General features: G+C 43.3%; 1 protein-coding gene across 3 annotated transcripts in view; it reads right to left on the bottom strand.

Moving 5' to 3' along the window:
• Positions 1–301: 301 nt before the first annotated feature.
• TULP4 (TUB like protein 4) overlaps positions 302–15560 on the bottom strand; it is a 299382-nt gene continuing 284123 nt past the window's right edge. For all 3 annotated transcript variants that reach the window (XM_030556655.1, XM_030556656.1, XM_030556657.1), the window contains 2 exons: positions 9404–11979; positions 302–7207 (listed from right to left, as the gene is read on the bottom strand). In XM_030556655.1, coding sequence (XP_030412515.1) covers positions 7091–7207; positions 9404–11979 — 2693 coding nt within the window. In that variant the 3' untranslated portion in view covers positions 302–7090. The remainder of the gene's footprint in view (positions 7208–9403; positions 11980–15560) is intronic.

Raw genomic sequence — 15560 nt, 5'->3', positions numbered from 1 at the left:
TAACATAAATCCTGTATGCAATTTCCTTCAATTAAGAGCAAACTGCTTAATATGCAAGCACAGTAGATTATTGTAAAAACTCTTTGTCTTTCATCTTCCCACATGAATGACAGCAGGTATGATGGGCAGGTCTCCAGAATGAGCAGGGAAATCCCAGTCTAGAGATGTAGTTGTTCAGGAGAGCAAACTATAAGAAAGCTGGCTCTGGAATATTAATGTATTTCTGATTAAGACTAGTCTCCTGTTTTAAAAGCATTCGGGATGTTCAACAAGAAGCAAGATACAACAAACGAGTCATAGATTTTCTAGTCTGCAAAATTTTATTAAGCAACAGCTGGACAACTCTTACAACTCCAAATCATCAAGGAAAAATAGGGCTATCAGTCCATCTCTTAATCATGTAGACAGTAAAGAATTTGGACAAACCACATTATTAAAGGGGAACCATTAATGCTTTCTAGGTACCACCCGTACACTCTATTACACAAGATACATAAAAGGAGAGGCAGATCAGGGTAAGTCTATAATTACAATGAAAACCTGGTTCAGAATGTCATATTTAAAAAAAAACATTTCCAGAAATATGTTTTTAAAATAGTGTACCTATGTAATAGTACGCAGCAGTGTACCAATTTCCCCGAAGGCTTGAAAAGAACATGCTGGGTCATTTGGCTAGGGATCTCGGCACCTGCATGACTGCACACTTGTTTAAAAAAAATAAAGCCAAAAACAGTAGTAATAGATTCAGAAAAAATGTCCAAAGTTACAGTACCAAAATAATGTATTTATAAACAAATGCAAAAAAAATCTTTTTCAGGAAATACTACCGTGCCTTTTTTCAATCAAATGCATCCCCATGTGATTCAACAACACTACATATTTTGTATCTACAACAAACAAGATCTTAAACACCATCCCCCCAACACACACATACGCACCCACAAAGAAAAGAGAAAAACACAGTAAGAGAAAAAAAGAATAGGAAGCAAAAGGCAAAACAGAGACCAAGCTAACAAAAGAAAAGAAAGAAAAATTACAAATCTTATCAACAAGGAACCAGAAATAATAGATTGATGCGAACTATGCTGAGCACTATTTTGATGAAATATTGAAAACGCAATTATCTGCTAACATTATACAAAAACGTTTCTCTCAGTTTTATTATTATTTTTCATCTTAACACTTTTATTATTTGAACCAATGTTAATCTGGCCATCTTTTCACAATCAGTTATCTAGCCAACAAAATAAATATTCAGACAGACAGCATTGTCACTATCCAAAACTCCTGTATCCGATTTTATTTTTAAATTTGGAGTTAGTGTAAATTGGAGGGGAACAATTAGGAACATTTACAGAGCCTTTACATCCATCTACCATTATGAATCCAATATTTCTGTGCACATTTTGGAGAGAGAAGTAGTTTGGGGTTGTCTTTCATCCCGCAAAGTCATTATAGTCCCAATTATTCAATTTTATCTGTGTGGAGACACCCTTGCAGAGTCCAATTCAAGTCAATCTGTATAGTAGAGGAGCCTGACTGCATGGACACATTTGCGGAATTATGGGCCTAGAGTTGTTGTTTTTTAATTTTAATAACAACAATTGCTTCAGTGACTCCTCCTTTGTCTTCTTACTTTAACTGCTCTTGCTATATTTTCCTATTTGCACAGATACAGCCTAAAACAGTCAAAACCCCAAAGCAATTCTTTCCTAAAACTTCTTTCTCAACATGCAATGCTCAGTGCTGGGTTGGATTTTTTAATCCTTAAAGTTTCTGTGTGTGACTGTGTATTAGTGCACACTTGAAAAAATGTAATCTTAAAACGATTCCCTTTTGAGACCATTCCTGGGAGATGGTAATATAGCTTAATTCACTCCAGCACGATACATGTAGCAACAGCCTTAAGCCCTGATCCCGGAGAAGGATTCATGCGTGAAGACCCTTGTGCCCATACAGGATTGTACTAAAGTGAATAGGACTCTTGTGTTGGCAACCTAGCACTAGGTTGCCAGTGTAGAGTAGTTTGTGCCCTGCAGAAATAGCTGCTTTTATTATAGTACAACTAACTACTGCTCTGGCAAACACCATCTTTCAAGCTAGCAGAAGCCAAATTTTTCTTTCTTTTTTGTCAAAGCTGCTCCTCCTCCACCATGTTCACCTCTTCATATGAAGATTTACACAGTTGCTAAGTGCTCATTTGGTGCCCAGATGTAACATAGCCACAAAAAACAGGCTTCAGAAATAACTGCACTCAAATTATCTGAAGCAACAACTCAAAGCGCAAGCAAAATCTGATTGCCTCATAGTGGCAGTGAATCTTCACTGAAACATGGAACAGAAGTGGACTGTAAACCTTGGGGATACTTCAAAGAGGTTGCTTAAGACAGAGTTTACCTATTTGAGGTATCCCCTAGTGCAAATTTACTGTACAGCTACTAATACGCAAGATCATTCTGACTGCACATGGAAATTGCCATTGTCTGCTCTGGGAATGAATGTAAAACTATTAACTTGACTCAGTAATTTTCCTTTATGCTACTTTCATCTCCCTCTCCTATTTATTTCTGCTATTTTAGAACCATAGTACTATTGCTGAAAAGTACCAGTGGTTCTCAGGATGAAATTCACTCCTCTGTAGAGGGCCGACAAGGTCTGTGTATTATTTTTTGGACCCACTTACACCACATTTTGAGGGCTAGAGCCAGACTGTCAAATTAAATCTGGCCTCTTTGCGCCACTCAGGCAGTGCAATGGGGATCGATTCTGGCTGCAAATCAGCCAGCAGGGAAATCCCCTGGCATAGGGGAAGTCACTGCTGGTGTAAAGGTCCTCCGCTCTCCCTAGCCTCCACTGTAGGGCCAATTAAAGCTTCTCAGCTACTCTAAGCATTCCCAGGGCTGGGGTCAGCTCAGATTAGCCTCAGAATCAGGGAGCTGTAACAGGAGCGGAGCTTGAGCACAACAGGCAATCTCGCCCCTTAAATAGGATTTCAGTGATGCACAGGCTGTGTACTAGCCCTTGGCACTGAGATGAATGTCACCCAAAGTGAGCCAAATATAAAACACTTATTTTATACATGAACCCGCCTCTATTCTGTACCACAAAATCAAAGCTAGCTCTAAGAAAAGATAAAGCAAATCATGATTTGTGTTTTTTAAACCATCTCCGTGACTGAAAAAGCCAGTTAAAACACAATGGGAAAATACACAGTATAGAGGACAGATTTCTGCAGGTCCCCCCAAAAAATCTACACTGTATGTAGTCTACAGAATCCCCAATAGCATATCTGCTTTTTCCAACTGCCTGATAAACAAGATTCTTCCCTACATTATAAAATGTTGAATACTGTCCAGCAAAAAAAGTTGTCCTATACACATTCTTAAACAATTTCTTGCAGCAAAACATATTGCTGGCAAACAATTAATTACAAAGATCCTCTTTTCATATAAATAAGAAAGTGTGTACTTACTCACTGGTACATAGTAATAAAATAATCCCTAAATCACTTATTACATTAAGCAAGATAAATAATTTGACTCAGACATTAACAGGAAATTTGCATTAAATTATCTTTAAAAAATAACGCAACCCCTCAAAAACAAACCGTAAGCCCTTTGGCTTAACAATTATTGCACAACTAAAAACCAAAGCTTTTGAAAACCATATTGAACTACTGGAAACTACTGTATGTATAAAAGAATTAGGTAATTCAGAACATGTTGCTATTTTCTTCCTAGAAGAACTTACAATTGTCTACACAAAAACTAGGTTGCAACACTTAAATATAAAATGTAAAATTAGTGTTTTGGCTTGAATGCAACAGCAATCTTCATGATTAAAATCATCCTAGTGGAAGTATTAGTTTGGAGAGCTTTTAAAGTTGTTTCTTAAATTTTCTCTCAACATACAAAGAAACAAAAAAGACAATGATCATTGTGACCTGCTGTCTTCATAATTTAGGACCCAATTGTACACTCACACACACACACACACACACACACACACACACACACACACACACACACACACACACACACACACACACACCTCAATTGACTTCAGCAGGAATTGTGTATACTTAATTGAGGGCAAAATCTGTCCCTAACTGTAGGTAGTCTTTATGCCATTAAATTGTTGCCTTAAAGGGACACTGTCAACATACTTACAGAAGAAAAACTCTGTACCTTATAACATAAAAACAATGAAAGTCAGAAATCACCATTTTCACCATTTGTGTTGTTTGTTTTTGTGCTTCTGTGAGGTGGGAACAAGGCCTTCTTCTATATCTGGAAAGCTCCAAGACACTGTGTGTGCTACCAGAACCAAATACCAATGGATTCTGGATAAGAAAACTAGACTGGCAGGTTTCACTTAAGTTTTCGCCACTTTTGCTTTCTGGTTTTCCTGCATTTGCACATTGCTGCTGTTAATTTGGTTCATAATACTGCAGGGGAATGTTAAAAAAGAAAAGATGACAAATCTTTGCCTGGAAAGTTAAAGAAAACAGCAGTATGAAAACAGTTCTCTTTAGATGAGGTATGTTGAGCACACACATGCGCAAACATACTTAATTCCATTAAATCTGCATTCTTGGCCTAAAACTAGTTGACAATGTCTCTTTAAGAGGATTATTTCTCTAAAGCAACAGAATACCTGTCCTCTTAAAAGAAGAAATGAATCAATATGCTTTTGGCCTCAACGTGTTCAGTGCACACTTCTCAATATTTCAGTACTGCTTATGAGTTGCTTATGGGATTAATTAGAGCTATTAGGATCTCTTCAGAAGCACCATTGGGTCAAGACTCGCAATCCTCACTCATATGGGTAGTGCCATTGAAATCATGTGTGTAAGGAATAAGTCTGTTGCCTAAACAGCACGTAATTCTGCACTTTCGGCCCAATCTCGCTCCCACTGAAGTCGATGGCAAACTCCCACTGATTTCAAAGTCAGCAGGACCAAGCCCATTTGATCTCTGTCTACCTCCTCCTCCACACACACACTCCAGAAGCTGTCACTAAAATCAGCTACTAAATAACTGTGGAGATGTGGTTCCTCTGTAACAGAAAGACATACACCTAATTGATGGAGTTTCAACAAAAGTGAATATATAAAAGCAAATAGAAGAGTTAATGCCAAGGGAAATATTGGGCTTGATCCACTCTCATGTGCAAGCAGAGACTGCTGAGCCCCAAGATGATACAGGGATTATACCACCATCCTCCCCAGGGGCTCCATAACAGAAGGACGGTATTATCTTGCAGGTGGGTCTTTCTGGGGCCACACTGGTGGAGGTTGCCTGGGAGATCATCTGAATCAGCACATCCCTAGATATTCTTGTCAAAACCTGTCTCTGGCCAGCATTACCTACCCTCTGTTGTCTGGCTTCAGAGTCCCTAGTGAAGGTTGGAGCCAGGGAGCTGCTGCATCCCTTCCTCCACTGGGGGTCCTGTACCCCCGATGGGTTCCCTGCAATGAATCAAGCCTACTTAGTCTAGCCTACCTTTACAGACATTTCAAACAATCACAGTGATGTATTTTACTCCCATGATGTATGGTTTGTGTTTTAAACCAAGTTATGAAGGGTTTCCTAGTAAGGAGTAAAACTGAGGCTTACAGACAGAGATAAACCAGCCACCACCCCATCTTTCTAAATGTGTCCTGATTTGAAAGAGTATTTTTAAAGGAAATCGACAGTTACATTTTGCAACCTACTGTGAATTTAATTTAATGAATGATCAGGATTTTCATGTGTTACTGGGGAAGCATTTCCAAATCAAACTGTATTCAACAGAGAAATGTGTGTGCATGTGAGAGAGAGAGAGCACTAGAGCAATAACAGAATCTCTCTCTATCCATTGAAACACCTAACACAGGCTTTGACTTATATAAGACAGATTTGCAGTTAGAAACAGTCTTGTTACTGTATATAGGTGATTAAAAAGCCATAACCAGCTATATACATTTTGGCTTCCCATTCTTTTTTTGGACTGTTAACCATTCAAATGACAGCCTATAATGCTGTACTCAAATAGGAGGTGGGTGAAAGGGGCGGTACTCTCCAATATTTCCTTCCTTTTCTCCCTTTTTTCCAACCGGCAGTGATGAGAAATCCCCTACTGTCAACACACGCCTTTCTCTTTCCCAATTAATGCAATGCTCCGATTCACCATGGATTTAGAAGAATTTTACTCACTGGGCCCATTTTATGTATTTGAACAATTCTGTTCTTAACATGTAAAGATCTTTTAGTGAAGAGGTTTAGCCCTTGCCCATGTGCTACGCCAGGCTGCATTATGTACTACACACATGTAGTACAAGTCAGAGAATACTGCTTACCTATACACTTATGTATGCACCTCTCACAACTCCTCCCTCCACTGTTCTCCATCATCTAGTGAAATATATTTATCCCAGGTAACAGCACACAAAAAGCAGACACCCAACTTCTTCGATGAAATGTGTTTTGAAACCATCTAATGGTAACAGTTTTGCTTCTCTTCTGAATAATACATAAGTATTTATAAATTAAATATTGACCTTCATAAACCTCCTGGGTACCTGCAGTGCTCAGCTATGATCAGAGAAGAAACATGTGTCTTCAAGTATTATAGCTTTTTTTGTTTTTTTCCTGCTATCACTGATGTAGGAGTACAAACTGGACTAGAAAAAAAGGTCATGTTCCCTGTTTTAAAAAGAACAGCATGATATACGGCAGTCTATCAAAGAGAGCAGTCTTTTTTACCCCCCTACGAGCTTACGTCAGCTACTGCAGCAAACACAGCAGAACCACCACAACAAGCCAAAAGCCACATTTCCCAACATAACACTGAATGGCTCTCACCTGATGCTCTTTCTGAAACCCCAACACGATGTTAAAAAAAAAAAAAAAAAACACAACCCAAACAAACAGCTCCCCCACTGCAATTATGACTAAAGTTAATGCCCTCTTTTGGGCACCAAGAGATTTTTCCAGTTTTACTGCCTTCTTCACTCCCCGGCGCCTTCATGCACCTAAAACAGGCCGCCCTGACATTTTCCAGTTCGGACATTAGGAGAAGGGTTTTCTCTCTCCAGTCTCTGCTCTTTTCATTTGAGGCGTTGAGTCACGTTAGCCAGAGCAACTGCAAAGGCCTGCACTGCAGAAAACGGATACTGAAAGTCCAAAATGTAAGCGTTGCCGTCAATCCTTCCAAACTGCATTACCTGGGGAAGGGGAGGAAAAAAATAAGGAATGAGAGGTGAATAAAAGGGAGAGACCAAGAAGTAACAAGGAAAAAAGCAAAACTGTGATACGCTTATTCACACTGAATAGTACCTTACTCCATACAAAATCAATGGGGACAGTTACAGAACAAAGTACTACCAAGTGTGAGTGAGGACATCACAATCTGGCCCATAGAAATCTACTCTGTAGAGGAAATACACAGCCTTAAAAGACCCAGGGTCAGATTCAGCCTTGGTGTAAGTGGACTTAACTCCACTGAAATCACTGATGCTGGGCCAGGACTAAGGTCCGTATCATCTGCTCCTTCAGAAAAATCAGAAGAGGATCTTCACCGGGGATCCTCAGAGAGAGATCCCACTGCATCACCCTGTCAGGAAGGCAGTTTGCTCCCAGGAGAAAGCCACAGCAGGCTCTGCCCCAAACCTGGCAGAACTCTCTGACCCACGTGGGTCCCTGGCATATGGATATGGTCAGGGCCTTCTGCATGGAGGCCCTTTGACTCTAAACCACCTCGGGGGGCTCTCCAAATTCCTTGGAAACTGCTACCAGGGCTTCCATGTGGCCACAGCACACCAAGGAAATGATAGGCTGGGAGCTCCGAGGGAAATATTTTTTTAAATTAATTTTTATACGACCACAAAGGGAACAATTTGCATCACTCCAGCCTGCTTACATCTCCCTGTAGCTCACCAGTCTCCATCTTTTCCCCCAGCACAGCTCCTGAGCAGTATGAAGAGGCCTCTATAATCTCTGGTGGTGACGTGCAGACCTGCCAAAGGTCACACCCCTTACATGACACTCATGCCTATTTCTTTGCTGTCTCTCTCTGATGATCATAATGATCCCTTTTGGGCCTCAACATCTATGGATCTATAAATCTGGACCCCGGCCTCCAAGACAAGGGCAGTACAAGCTGAAAGAGAAACTGGTATATATCATATTGGGCGGAAACCAATGTCACTGCTTTCGTATTTGTCCTTCTGAAGTTGTTAGCCATCTGTTTTTTTGGACGGTATCAGTGGTCAAGATAGGTAAGCAAAGTAACATTTCCATTGGTTTATACTGACAATCTATCTTGGTATTTCTATGTCCCTCATCACTGCAGTATCCGAACCCCTCACAGTCATTAACATATTTTATCCTCTGAACACCCCTAGGAGGGAAGCAAGTACTATTCCCATTTTACAAATATGAAACTGAGACGCAGAAACTGTTGCGTCTGACGAAGTGGGTATTCACCCAAGAAAGCTTATGCTCCAATATAAGGTGCCACATGACTCTTTGTTGCTTTTTAGAGAGACAAAGTGACTGACTGAAGGTCACACAGGCAAGTCTCTGATAAAGCCAGGAGCTGCACCCAGCTCCCTTGAGTTCCAGTCCAATGCCTTAGCCACTATACTAGACTGTCAACAGCCCACTGGAGTCTGGTTTTGGGGTATTAATGTCTCACTCGGACAAACTGAGAGAACCTCATTTTTCTGATTTCTGTTTTCTGAAATATCTAAAGACCTCCTCTTCATGAGCAGCACATGATCCTTCTACTCCAATGGGAGGGCCATAGCTTCTGCTCCTCTCGAAAGAAGAACCAGCTAGCCTCCTCTCAGGTGCTATTGTTCACCCTTCATTGGGAACGATTTGGAGTTTGGAGGGAGACTGGTTGCTTGCCCACATCTCTATCTCTCCTTCCTTATGTATTTGGAGAGAGTGTGTGAGAGACAGCGAGAGAGAGAAAGTGAGTGTATACTGGGATCACTAATGGTATCAAACTAGTTATCATGAGCAATTTCTAACTTGAGATGCAATTGGAATTTGCAGTATTAAGGGCAAAATTATTGGATTTTTCCCTATAATGCTGCAAGTTAAGACTGTTACTAAAAGTACATTTCTTTAGGAGTGATAAGTAGTGAGATTAAAAGCGGGTCTTTTCCCAGATCTGACCGGAAAAGGCTATAAACATACTTTCATTATATATACGTAAATGCTGAACCTCATTCTTAAAAACTGCTGATCACAGAGCTACCAGCAGAACTAAGAAGCTCTTTATAGAAGCAGAGGAAGAATAGTGTAAGTTAGAAGCACGGTGCAGCACCCCCTCTCTGAGATACGGGAGTAGAACAGAGTCTCTTTCCCCCCGGGAAGCTTGTCACTCACTGTAAGTGCTGCTGCGATCCTACCTGTCGTCCTTCCAGCTCAATCTGGAAGTTTTTTGCAGACTCCTGGGTCACCCGTCCTCCAAAGTCCAGCTGATACACTTGTGTCGCCTCGTTCCACAAGGGCTGCTTGTTGGCCATCACATACACAAAGCCCTGGCTTCCTAGCCTCCCATCCTCCTTTTCGTTGGCCTTCCGGCACTTGAACTCATCCAGCTCACTGGCTGTCCTCAAATTCCTTTTGGTTTTCCACCCCTTTTTGCTTCCTTGGCTCTGGTTCATCAGTTCATCCCCACTAATAAAAAGTTCTGGCTCACTCTCTGAACTGTCCTGAAACTCATTCGTCTTGTTCAGCTTCTTTGACTTCAGCTGGTCCTTCTGGCTCTTGACTTTCTTCTTCTCCCTTCCTAGCCTAGGGCTGGATATTAGGGAGTTGAAGTCAGTCAGTGTCCTTGCCTCCTTTTTGACCTTGCCCTCTGTGATAGCCTGCACATTTCCTTCCTCAGCTCGACTATCCAGGCGCTTCCGGTTCTTCTTCCCAAACTTGTCTGTCCGTTGAGGAATGGGACTTTCTGTGAGGGAGAGAACCTCCTGGAAGGTGTCTGCTGTCTCCACCATTACTTCTGTGCCCACGTGACCCTGAAGCTCTGCTGGCGGTGGAGACATAACTGGTTTCTCCACCACTAGAAGTGGCTTGGGGGGCAAAGTGCCTTGAGAATTCTGTACAGGCGGGCATGCACTGTAGGAATTCCATGGGTGCAAGGCTATTGGTGGCAGCTGTAAACTAGAGCAAGTGCTACTTCCTGGATACATGGGTGGCAAGGGGCAATAGGAGAGGTTAGATGGATAACCTGGCTGAAGTACTACAGTTGGCTCCTGTTGTGCAAACTGTGTTGGGGCCAGAGCATCTTTGGGGGAGCAGGGGGCCTGCATTCCCTGCAGAGGAGGGGCACTGTAGCTTCCTGGATAAGGTACTGCAACCCCATAACTCATCTGGAAAGTGGCAGGGGGACTAGTTGGAGATTTGGGGGAAACAAATGGCACTCGAGACATATCAAGATGCTGAGCTTGACCAATTAGAGGAGCAGGTTTGAGAGGATTGGGCACTGAACTTTGAGCTGTCCTTTCCTGAGGAACCCATATCTCCTCACTCACCACAGGGTCCCACTGGTATGGGGGTGGCTGCTTCCCACCAACAGTAGCCTCTGTCAAGGCTACAGGCATGTGCCTTATCGATTTCTCCACTGGACAGTGCTGAGAAAGTACCTCATCTTCTGTGAAGGCAGAGTTGATATAATCTGTCCGATCACGAGAGTTATCAGGTGGGCTCAGCAAATTGTATGAGGACTGGGAGGCCAAGGGCGAAGTACTGACTGAGTGAGCAATGACAGAACTGTGCTGGGAACTGCTCCCAGTGGTTACGTCAGGCCTCATACTGCTAATACTGGAAGTGCTGTTACTAGCATTGGAATTACTGATGTTCCCGCCACCGCTGCTACTCGGGTTGCTATTACTGCTGCTGCATTGACTACAGGTGTATAAAGCTGTCGGTGCCCTCTGCTGGTACTGTGCTGTCACAACATTGCTCTTAGGTTTTGATGGATGTTGTAAAGTGGCTCTTTGGCTGTCGACCAACTGAGCCATTTTCAGAGCTGCCTCTCTGCTGTTCCTCCGCAGAGTAGCATGGATAATACTACTGTCCAGCCTCTGTGTGATGCTACGGCCCTGTGACAGCTGGCTGGCAATTTCTGGGTAAGGTGGTGGATCCCCAGTCGGTATAGAATAACGAGGAACTGTCAGCCTATTCAGGGTAGCACTGGAACAGGGCTGCTGGATTTTCTTCTCTGCTGCTGTAATCCTTAAAGTGGCAGAGCTGCCGGGACCCGGCAGGGTATAAGTATTCAGCATCCTCGTTCGAGGCCGGCACACCTCTTCAACGTTCCCACTGCTATCAAAGGTCGTTATTCGCTCGTAGCCAAGAGGGGTCTGATAATGTCCTGCTGGATAAAGAGAAAAGTCTGCCTTTTTCAGACAGAGATCCAAAGGTGGCTGGGGCGGGACAGGCGGGGGAGGCGGCGGTCCAGTGGGAGCGGCTGGTATGGTTCCAGGGTAAGGAGGGGGTGGGTTCATTTTGTTCAGTTGTATTTCTTGTGCAGTGCTGAAGACAACAGCGTCCCCTTCTGCCAGCTGCTGCACTGGCCGTAAAGTTTTTACCTTTTGGTGATGTTCATGGTCTCTGTCTCCTTCTCTGTGATCCATTATTGCCATCTGTATTGCACCCTGCGGTTGCAGGGATAACTGAGGCGGTGCCTGGATGATGCGCCCCATTTCCACTCCTCCAAAAATCACTTGTCCTGGGTTGGAGTACCTGCTTGAGACTGGGTACTGCACTGCGCTATCACCTGCGTGCTCTGTCGTCCCCACTGCTGTTGTCTGATTGGTCAAGACATCCAACTGCACGTTCTGATTGGCCAACAAGGACTGAACCAGTCCTATACTCTGAGTCGGTGACATAGCTTGCGCTGAGCTGTGAATAGGAGCAATAGGGATATTGACAGTGCAGGGGGGGTTGTTCTCAGGGACTCCAGATGCTCCAGTTACTGCAATAAGAATGTAAATAAACAGGTTAGAGACTGTTATAATCAAAAAGAAAAACAGGAGATTATTAGATTCCCTCCTCATGCGCTACAAAATAACTTTATTTTATCTGTGCTACTGGCAATCTGGTAATCCATAATATACCATCATTTATACTCCAACTAATGACAATCATTTTGACCCTGATCCGGCAAAGCACTTAAATATGCATATAACTTTAGGCAAGGAAGTAGTCCCAGATTAAAGTCAATGGGACTACACATGGGTTTAAGCATTTTGCTGGGTTAGGGCTTTGTACAGCGCCATAAATTTATGTGGCAATTTCCCAACAGACAGGAAGGCGCAAACTTGTCATCTAAGGTAGACAAGTATCAGAGGGGTAGCCGTGTTAGTTTGGATCTGTAAAAGCAGCAAAGAGTCCTGTGGCACCTTATAGATTAACAGATGTTTTGGAGCATGAGCTTTCGTGGGTGAATACCCACTTCGTTGGATGCATGTAGTGGAAATTTCCAGGGGCAGGTATATATATGCAAGCAAGAAGCAGGCTAGAGATAACGAGGTTAGTTCAATCAGGGAGGATGAGGCCCTCTTCTAGCAGATGAGGTGTGAAAACCAAGGGAGGAGAAACTGGTTTTGTAGTTGGCAAGCCATTCACAGTCTTTGTTTAATCCTGAGTTGATGGTGTCAAATTTGCAGATGAACTGAAGCTCAGCAGTTTCTCTTTGAAGTCTGGTCCTGAAGTTTTTTTGCTGCAGGATGGCTACCTTAAGATCTGCTATTGTGTGGCCAGGGAGATTGAAGTGTTCTCCTACAGGTTTTTGTATATTGCCATTCCTAATATCTGATTTGTGTCCGTTTATCCTTTTCCGTAGAGACTGTCCAGTTTGGCCGATGTACATAGCAGAGGGGATTGCTGGCATATGATGGCATATATTACATTGGTGGACGTGCAGATGAATGAACCGGTGATGGTGTGGCTGATCTGGTTAGGTCCTGTGATGGTGTTGCTGGTGTAGATATGTGGGCAGAGTTGGCATTGAGGTTTGTTGCATGGATTGGTTCCTGAGTTAGAGCTACTATGGTGTGTTGTGCAGTACTGGTGAGAATGCGTTTCAAGTTGACAGGTTGTCTGTGGGCGAGGACTGGCCTGCCACCCAAGGCCTGTGAAAGTGTGGGATCATTGTCCAGGATGGGTTGTAGGTCCCTGATGATGAGTTGGAGAGGTTTTAGCTGGGGGCTGTATGTGATGGCCAGTGGAGTCCTGTTGGTTTCTTTCTTGGGTTTGTCTTGCAGTAGGAGGCTTCTGGGTACACGTCTGGCTCTGCTGATCTGTTTCCTTATTTCCTCATGCAGGTATTGTAGTTTTGAGAATGCTTGGTGGAGATTTTGTAGGTGTTGGTCTCTGTCTGAGGGGTTAGAGCAGATGCGATTGTACCTCAGTGCTTGGCTGTAGACAACGGATCGTGTGATGTGCCTGAGATGGAATCTGGAGGCATGAAGGTAGGCATAGCGGTTGGTAGGTTTTCGGTATAGGGTGGTGTTAATGTGACCATCACTTATTTGCACCGTGGTGTCTAGGAAGTGGACCTCTCGTGTAGATTGGTCCAGGCTGAGGTTGACGGTGAGGTGGAAGCTGTTGAAATCGTGGTGGAATTTTTCCAGAGTCTCCTTCCCATGGGTCCAGATGATGAAGATGTCATCAATGTAGCATAAGTAGAGAAGGGGCGTGAGTGGACGAGAGCTGAGGAAGCGTTGTTCCAGGTTGGCCATAAAAATGTTGGCATATTGTGGGGCCATGCGGGTGCCCATAGCTGTGCCACTGATCCAGAGATATATATTGTCATCAAATTTGAAATAGTTGTGTGTGAGGATAAAGGCACAGAGCTCAGCAGCCAGTTGTGCTGTGGCATCATCAGGGATACTGTTCCTGACTGCTTGTATTCCATCTGTGTGTGGGATGTTTGTGTAAAGAGCCTCTACATCCATGGTGGCTAGGATGGTGTTTTCTGGAAGGTCATCAATGCATTGTAGTTTCCTCAGGAAATCAGTGGTGTCACGGAGATAGCTGGGAGTGCTGGTGGCATAGGGTCTGAGTAGAGAGTCCACATATCCAGACAGTCCTTCAGTGAGAGTGCCAATGCCCGAGATGATGGGGCGTCCAGGATTTCCGGGTTTGTGGATCTTGGGTAGTAGATAGAATAACTCTGGTCGGGGCTCTAAGGGCATGTTGATTTGTTCCAGTGTTAGCGTAGGGAGTGTCCTGACTAGATGGCACAGTTTCTTAGTGTATTCCTCAGTGGGATCTGAGGGAAGTGGCCTGTAGAATTTGGTATTGGAGAGTTGTCTGGCGGCCTCCTTTTGGTAGTCAGACCTGTTCATGATGACAACAGCACCTCCTTTATCAGCCTCTTTGATTATAATGTCAGAGTGGTTTCTGAGGCTGTGGATGGCATTGCCTCTGCACGACTTAGGTTATGAGGCAAGCGATGTTGTTTTTCCACTACATGCATCCAACGAAGTGGGTATTCACCCACGAAAGCTCATGCTCCAAAACGTCTGTTAGTCTATAAGGTGCCACAGGACTCTTTGCTGCTAAGGTACATAAGACACAGAACAACCGTTCAGGAAAGGGAAGGCTGAGTCTATTACTGGTGAGGACAATGATTCATGGAAATAGTGGATTTTTAGGGGGCATTTGAAGGAGGAGACAGAGATGGACAAGAAAAGTTAGAATATTGGAAGAGCATAGGACAGCATGGTAAATTTGACAAAGGTAACTGTACCACAAGAGAAATGGGAGGCTCATAGGGAGCAAAAGAGTGGGATGAATGAAATGAAACAGACATGCAGCTACAGTCACTATGATTGCCAGGTACTGGATTTGATGCCGTAACAGACAGGAAGCCAGTGAAAGGATTCAAGGATAGGGTAATGTGGTCAGAGCACTGGGGAGGGAAGATGACTTTAGCAGCAACATTTTGAATAGACTGGAACTGGGATAGGTGAAAAGCCAAGTGTAAGAGAAGGTTACAATAATCAATGTGAAAGAGGGACCAGATGCGAATGAGGGTTTAGCAGTGGAGATAGTGAGGAAAGAATAGATTTTGGTGATATTCACTAGAAAGCAGCAACAAGACATGGGACTTGATCCAGCTCCCACTGAAATCAACAGCAATGTTCCCATTGACTTCAATGAGAGCAGGATCAGATCATTAGCGAGAGACTGACTATAGTGTGAGGAGAAAGAGAGAGAAGAGTCACTGAGATTTTGAGGACAGGAGACAGAAGAGATCATAAAGCTGTCAATGGAGACTAAGAAAGGAAAAGGTGCAAAGAGGTCAGAAGGAAAAATAAAGGGCCATATTCTTAGCTGATGAAAACTGCTGTCACTCAATTGATTTCAATTTACACCAGTGTAGGGTGTGTCCCAAAAATTTCAGGACTGAGCTTGGAACTAGTGGTGCTGCTCCTAGAGGAAGTGCTTATTGGTAGCTTGTGATGCAAAACTGGGTAGATGGGAAGAGGTTTGGGATAGACGGGTATATTTGGAAAACACCTACATAAATATTGGTTGTTGAAAGTA

This window comes from Gopherus evgoodei, chromosome 3 (assembly GCF_007399415.2).
Source record: "Gopherus evgoodei ecotype Sinaloan lineage chromosome 3, rGopEvg1_v1.p, whole genome shotgun sequence".
Lineage (NCBI taxonomy): Eukaryota > Metazoa > Chordata > Testudines > Testudinidae > Gopherus > Gopherus evgoodei.
Note: the sequence above shows the minus strand (reverse complement) of the source record. Positions and strands in the feature narration are given on the sequence as shown.